General features: G+C 31.1%; 3 protein-coding genes across 3 annotated transcripts; 1 reads left to right on the forward strand and 2 right to left on the reverse strand.

Moving 5' to 3' along the window:
- Positions 1–62: 62 nt before the first annotated feature.
- Positions 63–873, reverse strand: LOC145745971 (fibroleukin-like). Its single transcript, XM_082564151.1, has 3 exons — positions 840–873; positions 428–769; positions 63–340 (listed from the first exon to the last, which is right to left on the reverse strand). The coding sequence occupies exons 1-3, from the start codon at positions 871–873 to the stop codon at positions 63–65; spliced, it is 654 nt and encodes a 217-aa protein (XP_082420277.1).
- Positions 874–1,075: 202 nt separating this feature from the next.
- On the forward strand, positions 1,076–10,448 carry LOC145745972 (uncharacterized). The gene is given in 27 exon segments (XM_082564152.1): positions 1,076–1,085; positions 1,140–1,271; positions 1,587–3,179; positions 3,377–3,517; positions 3,614–3,800; positions 3,865–4,064; positions 4,128–4,310; positions 4,372–4,661; positions 4,756–4,878; positions 4,955–5,048; positions 5,233–5,375; positions 5,450–5,837; positions 5,900–6,096; positions 6,162–6,320; positions 6,417–6,545; positions 6,609–6,764; positions 6,824–6,948; positions 7,324–7,497; positions 7,607–7,806; positions 7,871–8,022; positions 8,025–8,776; positions 8,859–9,104; positions 9,176–9,315; positions 9,521–9,672; positions 9,749–9,871; positions 9,941–10,076; positions 10,293–10,448. Coding segments are annotated over 27 exon segments (6,351 nt in total). The 3' UTR covers positions 10,319–10,448.
- LOC145746496 (folate receptor gamma-like) lies at positions 10,299–11,932 on the reverse strand. Its single transcript, XM_082564792.1, has 3 exons — positions 11,831–11,932; positions 11,417–11,552; positions 10,299–11,019 (listed from the first exon to the last, which is right to left on the reverse strand). The coding sequence occupies exons 1-3, from the start codon at positions 11,903–11,905 to the stop codon at positions 11,003–11,005; spliced, it is 228 nt and encodes a 75-aa protein (XP_082420918.1). The 5' UTR covers positions 11,906–11,932; the 3' UTR covers positions 10,299–11,002.
- Positions 11,933–12,146: the final 214 nt, after the last annotated feature.

The raw sequence follows: 12,146 nt of genomic DNA on the forward strand, positions 1-12,146 counted from the left end.
AAATCTAAATAAAGTTTGTAATATTAAGTAAAATTTTTTTATTTAAAATAACTAAACTAAATCTAATATTGCAATTTCATTGAAACAAATCTAAACGCAGTATTTTTTGAATTGACTGCTATCCAATATCGCCAATAAATATCATTTTCCGTCATTGGTTGTTTAAAAAATGAGTACTTTCCGTTAAGATTAGAATCATTACATCCCAAAAACCACCAACCAGATTTTCGTAATTTTGCACAATTATGGTTTAAAATATTTTCGTGATCGGCATCTGGTGTACTAAATTCTGTGCTTGATATTGGAATCACTCTAAATGCTTGTGTTCCAACTGCAGTTCCTTTATAATTTAACAAAAGAGCAATTTTAAAATAGTTTTGGTTGTTTTTGATCAAAAATTTGTCGTATTCAATATATGCTTTTATACCATCCCAGTCTTCAAAATCTATTCGAAGTTTGGTGAAGTTTAGAGTCTTATACCCGTACTCAAAATAGTAATGTTGTTCAGCTGTGAGCTGATAAATGTTTTCAAGTCCAAGCCAATAATCTCCGTTTAAATCTCCAAATCCTCTTACATAATCTTTCCAATTTCTATCAAAGTTAACTTCTCCGTTTATTCTTTTTTGAATAGTAATCCAACCCATCTTATTCGTATGTGTGCTGTTGGTCTCCATATCGCAATATACGTTAATCATTTTGTAAGCTCCTTTTAACCAAAGTTGGTATATTCCACTTTCGGTGTTTCCCTTTTTATATATATCGTTACAGTCTAAACATAATTTAAACATAAAATAATATGTAAACTAACATAAAATTGAAATTAATGGAACAAATCTTACCATGTGAAACTTGAATATTTATTGGCGATGGCATTGTAGTTGTTATCGTTGGTAAAGTCGCAACAAATATTTCTTTTTGATTGGTTGAGTTACTAAGTTTCTTAATACATTCATTTTCATAGCTTTTCTTTAAGAAAATATTTTCTATTTTGTTTCGTATGATCGATAGCTTATTTTCAATGTTTAAAGATTTAGCCTGCGGATCTGCTTGACATTTTCCCTTTGGGTTTGCAAATATGATTGAAAGTACTAAGATAATTATGCTACCGCAAAGATAAATGTGCATTTTGTTCTGTTTAGGTTTGACAATTTTGCTCGCTAACGAAAATGGTTTAATTGATTCGTCGATATGTTCTGGAAATTCAAATTTAATTACTTGGAATTTTAAAGAACAGCCAAATATGGGAGTTTATATTGAAGTACAGACCTTTAGTATGTTATCGGAAGTAATTTTGTTGGGTTAAATCTTATAAACAATATAATAAAAACGTACAATCTTATTTTTTTAAATGTAATAAAGATGTGAAGTTTCCCGAGTTTTAATTGTTTCTACTGTACCCACCACTTACTGTGAACAAAACGAGCCAAAAACGATGATAGTAAGTTCTGCAACTACTATACAATACTATACCTCCAGTCAATGCCAAGAGTTTTTTTTATTTAAATACCAATATATTGGTAAGTAAAGCTATTTTACTTCAGCATTTTATTTTTAATGAAAGACAATCACTTATTACATTTTTGTAGGAATTCAGCTTAGCATTGTCAATCCTGTAAAAGTACCAGTGGCTATAAATACCAATGTGACCTATCATCTTATAACACACACAATTTCAAATGTTTCTGTTTTACAAGCTACTTGTCAATTTCAGTTTAGCGAAGACCTAGACATATCTCATTTTTCATTACAAGAAAATATACATATACATCGCTTATACATGTTTCCTGGATCATATACTTGTACAGTCACATGTCAAAACGACGTGTTGTGGGATTTCATTCTAAAAGCAAGCATTTCTATAGATGTTGAGGCTTATCTAAAATCGGATATAATTTGTTTACAGAATAATACAAACCTAGGATTTCTTATTCAATGTTCCCACGTTTACTCGTATCCGGTTATGTACAATTTTGTAACGGCCAAATTCTTATTACAAAAAAACGTTGTTCAATATGATTTATTCAAATATCAACAGTTAGTAACTGATACTGTTATATTTATTATTACGAAAGATCAGCAAAATCAGCTTGGATTTGGGCTTCATCAATTTAGTTTAATCATGGAAAACAATGTTTCAAGTGCAATATATACATCATCATTTTCAATAAGTCAAATTATAGAAGGATTACAAATGTACATTCCTAAATATGTTGGTGTCTTTCCTCATTATTTTACAGTTGTGGTGTCAACAACAAAGGGATCTCCATTGAATGTCACTGTAGAAATTTTTTATTTAAAGACTTTGGTATTATCCAAATGGAAGTATTGCAATAATAAATGTAAACAGGTCAATTTTAATATTTCTGTTTCCAATAACCACGTTGCGTATAATGTTTTCTCCAAAGCACGTAACAATATCTCCAAAAAAAGCATATCTACGTCATTTCAAACATTACCACAGATCTATGACGTGTTTCTGACATCATCAATGCTTTATAGAAATGTTCTAGGTTATGTGTTTGTTTATGTAAAAGGCGATATTGGTGATTTTGAAATTTGGCTTTTTGTTGATGGCAATACAAGATTATTAACATTTAAAATTGAGAGCTTGGAATTTATTCATGATGAGGATATGAAATTACCATTTCAGTCATCACTTTTTAAATTACTTAAAGAAAAATTCACATTTCAGCAAACGGGAACAAAGGATTTCAAAGTAGCAATTAGTAATTCCAAACAAACTTTTAACTTTACTGGAAGCATTTTTGTTGAAGAAAAGCAATCGTGCTTAAAATCTGTGAAAATAAGGGACGGGCAAACTAAAGGAGAGTTAAAACCGTTAAAAGTTGCGAAGTTGCTCGTACTAAGTGTTGACGTAACGTTGGAATGCCTTGAGAGCTTGGAAATACAATTTGAATGGAAAGCTTTTAAAGTTAAATTAAAATTTGAGGTGCCAAAAACTGAAAATCAAGTTCAGTTAAAAGGAGATACAAACCAACAAGAGATTGTCATCAAAAATGAAGATCTTAATTCAGAATTATACATCATCACTGTATTTGTTCGATTATATGACGTCACAAACAAAGTTATTACGTCAGAGGAGAGCGACAGCAGCTTGATCGAGATTCCTGTGAGAAAGTTTTATGTTTATTTAAAGAATGGAGATTACAGAGAAATTGGTAAGTTTGTGGTTTTACGCTTTATGTTGCACTTGTTTGCAATTTTTTACAGTCGATATTCATATATTTCCAATATAGCAAATTTCACTTTTAATTAAATGCTGTTCTAGCATGTTAAATACTTTAACAAACACATAACATGCGCCCTTGCTAATTTTCTCTAATGAATTTTAATTTAAAAAATAATATTTTTGCAGGAAATTCAACGAAGACCTTAATTGAACCTGTCATAATAATAAAATCAAAAAATCCACTGTCAGTGGAATACAATTGGTTTTGTGCTTTAAAATTAACATCACTAGCGCGTGACCCTGACATTGAAAAAGTAATACGAAAAGGTATGACAAATTTTATAACTTACGACTTGCAAAATTTCACATTTTTTAAAATTTTTGTTTGTTCTAAACGTTGACATCTTATTAGTTTCGTTATAGATTCATGTTTTGGTTGGACACCTTTATGGGTTTCCTCAGAAAAAGTATTTAACCTGAACACAACTGGGTTAAAAGTGAATCGAAGTTATTATATTCGCTTGATCACGTCAATCAAGGGTTATAATGACGTCATTGTTGATCAAGAAATATTTCTAAAGTCAACAGCAGTACCAGAAATAAATATTAAGTATGTCAAAATTTAAAAACATTTTAGAAATAAATATTTTTTAAACAAATTTGAATTTTTTTAGGTGTTGGTCAAATTGTGGAAAATTTATTGTCAAAAATCAGCCAATCATCTTTCAGCTACTCTGCCCAAGTTGTGTACGTCATAATTGGATTATAAATGACATCACAGAACTCAACAAATGCAAAAACACAGAGTTTTGTAAAATAACAACATCTGTGCTGAACGAGATAAATTTACCAAATACAACATTAAAAATAACAGGTGAATAAAATTTTGCTTATGTTAATAACCCTTTAAATATTTAAAACATTTAAATTTTTATAGGTTTTGATGCTAATGGTAATAACGCGACAATTTTACAAAATTTGAAATTCATAACACCACCTAGTGGAGGCAGTTGTGAATTGGCGCCAAAATCTGGAGTTGCTTACGTCACTAAGTTTACTGTGACGTGTACAGACTATATTGGCGATGGATTAATGTACAAATTTTACGACAGTAATCCAGGTAAACAACTTTAAAAAAAAAATTGTAATTTCAATTTTTTTAGTATTTTTTGTTCTTGTAGAAAACCAACGAACATTATTGCAATACGGCTACGAAAATACACTCAGTGACGTCATACTAGGACCACCAGAGCGATTTAATGACGTCACGATAGTCACTGAAGTTTGCAACGATCAGCAAGCATGTGTTGATGTCAAGTCTTCTACATATGTGACAAGCAGTCCGGTTACTTCTTCGATATTACCTCAAATTGATCTTGCGTTAAAATCAAAAAATCTTCAGAAAATATTACAAGATGTGGCTTTAGTATCTTCAGAAAATATTACAAGATGTGGCTTTAAGTTCAACTTTGTTTAACGAAACTAAGGTAAATTAAATATTCAAGATGTTAAAATCTATTTTTTATTCAGAAAAAATGTTTTATTAAGATATTTTTTTTCAACAGCGAATTCAAGTTTTGGAAACAATTAGAAATATAAAGCCTATATCAGTTGAATCGGTGAAGCAAATCACTGACGTCATTGATCACGTGACAAAACTACCAGATTTAGTCGACCAAGAGATGGAGGTATCACATCAAAAAAAACTTTATCTGTATAGATAAAGTTTAATATAACTTTGATAGATTTATTTTAATTTTTTAGATGTTAGCTTGGAACAAGTTATCAGCAATCCAGGAATACGTCACCAATAATGATGACGTTACAGAAACGGAGATTAAAGGAATTGTGACGTCAAGTTTGTCGGCAACCTCACACCTAATGCAATCGAACAATTCTGCCATATCAAAAGTAAATTTAAATTTAATTTTAAAAAGATTAAAATATTTTTTTCTAATTGAATTGCTTAATTAAACAGAGATCTGAAACTACTCGAATGTCGTCTTTTGGGAGTTTGTTGATGAAAAATATTATTCCTTGAGAACCAACCAAAACTATAGAAATTGCAAAAACGAAAATAAATCTTGTTAAAATAGACGATGACGTTGCAAATGGATTAAAGAACTTAAAAATTAATATTCCAAATTTAAAATCTATTTCTCCACGTGATGTTATCAACATTGAAGTAAGTTAAAAAAGACAAACTTTTAATTTTTTACTTAAAATAAATTATTTGGTTAAATGTTGCCATGCTTTTAGATTATTGAATACGATTCAACCAAAATGAATTTTAATACTGACAAATGGGAGGTCGATGACGTCACTTCGGTTTCTATAACAACAGGGTTTGAAAACTATGATCCGATATCAAACGAAGCTTCCAAAAATCTTTCCACATCGATTAAATTACCAAACAAAGAAAATCAGCTGACGACGGTGGTTTTGCACTTAACCAGTAATTGTGATGTCACGCTGTGCAACACGGTTGCCAAGGGAACGTTGTTGGTTGATCTTAATTCAACTAACACGGGAGGATTTTTAAATATTTTGTCAACAAGTAGAAATGATGACGTCAAGAATTTAAAGATGACATTAAAAGATACCGAGTCCAAAGATTTTTTTATTGAGAAATCATGGAACAAAGGAGGTAAAGGATATTTGTAAAAATATAACTTAATCATCTACATCACGTGACAATATTACTTTTAGGTTCGTTTTACGATTGGCCAATTCCGATGACGTCACTACTCCAAAATATCACTATCTACAATGTCAGTGTCGTGGCTTATCTTGGATCATCTTATATAAAACAAGGAAGCACCATTGAGATGCAGTTTATGACGTATGCAGTCACGTGTTTATATTGGGATGACGTCATAAAAGATTGGAATGATGATGGTTGTAAGGTAAATTATATGTGGTGTAGTTTTGTTTATACTTATTTTTTTAACATTGTATTTTGTTTTTTAAGCCTAGGACCATTGAAGGATTGTCTTCAATGAAATGTGAATGTGACTCTTTTCCCACTTCTCCTCCTAGGAGGAAACGAAGAGGAGCAATGCAAGATAATTTGCCTACTCTTTTCACCTCCAAGTTTATTGTATATCCAAACAAAATAGATGTTGATAAAGTAAGCCTTAAAATAATTCTTTAACCATGCTAGTGAAGTAAAAGGAAAAATTAGTAAAGTTTAAAAATTTAAAAAAAAATTTGAAAATATATTTAGTTGTCGTGGAATCTTATTGAAGAATTTATAAAGAATCCAATTATATTTTCTGTAATATTTATTTTGGGATGCACTTATGCCGTTATATTTGTATGGGCTAAACGAAAAGACAATGAGTTTGAAAAAAACGTAAGTGAAACTAATGCGTATATATCTATTTTTGTGGTTAAAAATATGCCTTGTTGATTTTAGGGTTTTTACGTTGAAGTTTTAGACAACTGCCCACTCGAGAAGCATCGATATTACGTCACAATGTACACGGGAAGTCGTCGGAACGCTGGGACGACCGCAGTTGTCTCAATTCGTCTTGTTGGAAGAAAATCAACCAGCAAAGTCCATATTTTACAGGTATAATTATTAATAAAATGACATACTGTTAACACTTTAAAAATGTATTTTTGTTGTAGAACAAGGGGCAGAATATTTTACGACGTGGCAGTGTAAATTCATTTCTGATGACGTCATCTGGTAATCTTGGTGACATCATAGCTGTACGAATTTGGCACGATAAAAGTGGTTATAGCCCAGATTGGTAAGAAATAAAGCCAATATATTGTTACTAGTCCGGCTTTGTGCTATTATAAGATAACGTTTTACCAAACATGTAATGCTTATGTACATGAGTTAAGTTTTCGTAAAATTTTTATAAGCATTTTAAAAAATATCCTAAAAACCCAGGTTGTGGTGAACTAAATTTCCGGAGTTGCGATCAGGTTACGAATTATAACATTTTAATGTAAACCTGCGCCAAATTGCTCCTTTTGCACAACTGAATTACGTTGCTATTTGGTAGTAAATATTTAAGTTCTACCATCGTACAAAAGTTCTAAAAAATTTTAAGTGGCTTATATTTATTATCAGCCATATTGTTTTACACGCATATTTAGACTTATATTTATTTTACCAGGTATCTGCATCGTTTAGTTGTAAGAGATCTGGAGAGTAACGAATGTTGGTTTTTCCTTTGTAACGCCTGGTTTATCCAAATTGTTGATCATATCTTTAGCGCGACTCGAACTCGGGACCTTCACACTTTCAACACAATGTTTTACATCAAAATAGATAACTACCTTCGAGACAGGTAAACTTAACAAATGCCTGAGGGTAGCATCAAATTATTGAATTAAATATTAAACTGTCGCAATCTCTTTTAATCTAATACATATTTGTTATTTGCTTTGTTAACTTAGGCATCTCTGGTATTCAATTTTTGCCATGCGGCCTTGGCAACATTTAGAAATGACGAGGGTTGAAAGATTGTCATGTTGTTATCTCTTGATTTTCACAATCATGCTGACGTCATTGATGTTCTACGGAGGGGAAAGTACCCAACCTGGCTTTAAAATTGATCTGGTTTACTACAGTTTCAAATGGGCACACATAGCAATAGGTAAGTGTTGAATTTTCCTTTTATTACAAATTTGATTTAGAGTTAAATTTTTTTCTTGACTTAGGTGTTGAAAGTGCCATGCTTTGTTTTCCATTGACGTATATTGTAACGTCACTATTTCGATTGTCTCAGCGAAGAAAAATCCAAAAAAGAAGATTTTCCAACTTCGAAAAAATCGAGAGTGGAGTCATCAGATATACGTCATCAGAATAAGTGACGATGACGTCAGCGAGAAGTCGACACGTGACAAAAACAGAGACAGTAATTTAGAGTTAAAATCTTTGCTCGATAAAGGGAAAAAAATATCAACAATATCTCACAAACACGATTCAAGTCTAATCATGCAAATTGGTAAATCAAACAAAGATCTAACGTCTAACGACCGAGTGCTTCAACATTTACACAATTTACAAAATGGCGAAAAGTCGCAAGGAAACGAAAAATTTAGAGTAACAACCCGAGAGAAAAAAGAAAGCCATACTCGAAAACGAAGAAGTCAGCACTTAAAAATGTTACAAAGTCAACGAGATCTTGTCAATGTGAAATCATCGGGACAATTTTTCCAGCAAGAGTTTGGTGAACATCATCTTGTTCAAACTGAAAGAGATTTTTCTCCTGAAGGGTTTACACAAAAGTCACGTGATATGAGACAAATGAAACTCAATTTTAAAAATGAAATCCGACAAGGCAGAAAACTACAAAAACAAAATTTATCTCCATCATCGGGACATTATTTACAGAGTACAAATATTTCAACAAATGATTTAAATAAAATTTATATAAAGACAAAACGAAAAAAGCGTGGAATCAAATTTACAAAAACTCGTAGTAAACATTTACAGAATCAGTTTGGAACAAACAATTTAAAAAATGTGAACAGAAAATTCAAAATTTCATTTTTAAGAAAGTTACAATCAAAAACAAAGTTCAAATCTTCTCCAAACAGATCTACACTTTTCCCATCGTCAGGGTAAGTTAAAAGCATTCATACTATATTTTTAATAGCCTATGCAATAATATATAAAATATATTTAAACATATTTAATATATAGACACAGAAGCAATACAAGACACAAAACACATAGAAGTCATACTAGACACAAGAGAAACGTTTACCAAACCAAACATCATTCGTTTGCTCAAGTCGACATTGATCCAGACTCGGTTGATTATCATCCATTTCCTTGGTTCTTTAGATATATTGGTTGGATGTTTATCTTTCTTGCAATATCAACTTCTAGTACGCTATGTGTAATGTATGGGATGACAACATTTGGATTTGAAATGTCCAGAGAATGGTAAAATTTATAGTTTAAAACTTTGTAGTAATGTAAATCATTTTCACGTTAATAACTTTAAGATTTTTTAGGGTTGTTTCTCTTTTAACTGGGTTTTTACAAAGTATATTCTTACTTGAACCTTTAAAGGCAACAACTCTTGCGTTTTTAACTGTTTTAAATAATCCAAGACATGACGTCAGAGATTGGATTCCACCAATGCCAGAACCAGGTTTAAACAATTTAACTCAAATACAAACAATTATAAAATACTTTACTCTTTTTTGGAATTTTTTGTTAAATTTAAAATAACTTTAAAATTAAAAATAAAACTTTGTATTTAATTAATTTACCGTGCGATCTTTACTTTTATTTAATTGTGAAGACGTCTAATACTTCCAGTATTATATTTATGTTAATTGGTGCCTTATCTATAGTAATACTTCGGCAATATGAAGATTCTGATTATGAACAGGATAGACTAATAGCTGAAAGAATTATCAACCCAGCTTATCTTCCGCCTACTGAAGATAAACTAAAAGAAGGAGACATTAAAAGTACTGAAGTCTTAAAAAAGAGAATACTAAAGGTAGCATGTTTTTGTTGAAAAAGGGCATAGATGTACTGATTTATAACTAAAAAAAATTATTTTTTTTGCTTTTTAGAACATCTTGATTCAAGTGATTTATCTTATCATGTTGCTAATTGTATCGTTCGGACAAAGAGAGAAGAATTCTTTTAGATTTAGTCAAGCATTACAAACAATTTTATTGGATGATTTTAACCAGGTAAATATTGAATAAATTTATGCAAAATATTTTACACTTTTATGCTAATTTTAGATTTTATTTTGATAGATTTCATCAAGTAGTGGAATATATAACTGGGTTGAAAACTCGTTAACTCAAGTTTTACCTGATAATAAAAATTCGTTGAATGGTCAATTTCTGATGATATCAACACTAACTTTAAGACAAAAAAGAGTTAAAAAAGGTTAAATAAAATAGTTTTAACTTTTTTTTTAACAATTTTTTTTTTTTTAATTTTTTTTTTTTTCAATTTGATTTATAATGTTTGCTATGAGATTTTTATGCTTAAAACAAAATGACTACATGGCTTTTAAAAGTAGGAATCATTTTTATAAGGATTTGTTCAGAAACTTCTTTTTATTTTACTAGTTTTTAACAGTCTTTTTTGCTCTAATCTTAGGTACAAAGTGTGAACACAACATTTAATTGAGGAATTAAATCTTAGCGAAACAACAGAATGTCGATACAACTACAAAGCTAAGTATCAAGATAAATCAGCTTATGGTCCTGGTTGGACCAATCAGAACGACGCGCCAAATAAATTTTATGACGTCATCAATAGGTAACGATAAAACTTACAAGAAATGTCATAATTTAAATACAACCACACAACAGAATAGAAAACAAAAACTAAAAGCCTAATACAATAGAATGTTACATCATTTGCAATTAATCATGCTGTTATAGTACATAACTGACATTGGTACCTTTAACATTTGTTTTCATTTTAAAGTCCTTGGAATTATACTGATACTGGAATACCGTGGGTGAGTGATTATATGGGTGAACATGCGACGTACGACGCTGGCGGTTATTACGCCACAATACCGCAAAAAACAGATGAGGCACTAGCCTTTGTTCAATATTTGAAGGATTTTGATTGGGTAGATTTAAACACCAGGTAAGGTGAACTTTAGTTAACAAAAATATATAACCAAACTATTTATCAAAAGATTTCACGATTTTTTAGTGTTTTTTGGGTACAACTGAATATATTCAACTTTTGTTTGTTTAGGGCAATATTTGTGGAGATCGTTTTCTACAATGTCGTCCACCGAATATATTGCGTCATGACTCTTTCTGTTGAACTCTCGAACTTGGGGAATCCCATTATGTCGTCACAAATTCTTTTAATGAGAAGTCATCATATAGAGTAAGTTATTTTGTGTTTGTGTTGTTTTTACTGGCATAGCTTAGGAGTTCAACTAATTTTGCACAAACCATATTGTCTATTAAACGGAGCAATTAAATCAAAAAAACAAAAAAACAAATCAGTACTTATAAGGTGCTTGGTTTGATCTCCACTTAGGTGCTTGGTTTGATCTCCACTGCTCTCATGTTGTAGCGCCTTTGAGTAAGTTGCTTTGCTACAAATGGTATGAACTCCTGCTAAGCCAGCACTTAATCAGCAGATTAATTAACGGGCGATTATAATTGATAGTTTGCCAAACTGCCAAAGGCAACTCGAGAAAAATGCCAATGTTTTATAGTTTACAAAATTTTCTATATGTATGAATTTTTAACCTGATGAGTAGTTCCATCCCGTATTCCAGTGAACCTTACAAGTATAATCATCAGCACATGCGTTAAACCAATCCAAACACACAGATTCACAAATTGGAACGTTCTGAAACTTTTCGTTCCGATAGGTGAGATTGGACTGCAAAAAAATAAAAAAATGAAATTATTGTCACTCAGTCACATTCCATTTTAAGGTTTTTAACAAGGCTTGTGATATTAATCCTTTAAATAATTAAATTAAAGAATTGTTTAACTGTTTGTTATCGCTTCATATAATAAAGCAGGCGTCGTGCAACTTAACCACGACGTTATGGCGGCCAAGTTGAGCATTAATTTACTACTAAAGCAGCTTGCGCGATTTTTGATAACAATGCAACCCTTTTTGTGCTAGTGTTATACATATTTTTAAGTCTATACCTTGACCATCCAAGGTGTCGTGTTCGGCGAACATTCCTGTGTTCGGCGAACATTCATAAAAGCAATAATTTTCATTGAACTTTCTTTTGCATTCCTCCGACATTGCTGGGTACTTAGGTGAACAGTGATCATAGTTGAAGTTGTTCGAATTTTCAGGACCGTCCTGGTTAAACAAGAATGCAGTTTCGTTGGTGCAGCATGCACGGTCTTTCCAAGGTTTACACTTCAAAAAATAAAAGGTTTAAATGTACGTGGATAATCACATACTTGGCCAATTTAACAGCAGTAGGCTTGGAAAAGTGCTTACCGCTTCGAA

Source organism: Corella eumyota, chromosome 3 (genome assembly GCF_963082875.1).
Source record: "Corella eumyota chromosome 3, kaCorEumy4.1, whole genome shotgun sequence".
NCBI classification, from domain to species: domain Eukaryota; kingdom Metazoa; phylum Chordata; class Ascidiacea; order Phlebobranchia; family Corellidae; genus Corella; species Corella eumyota.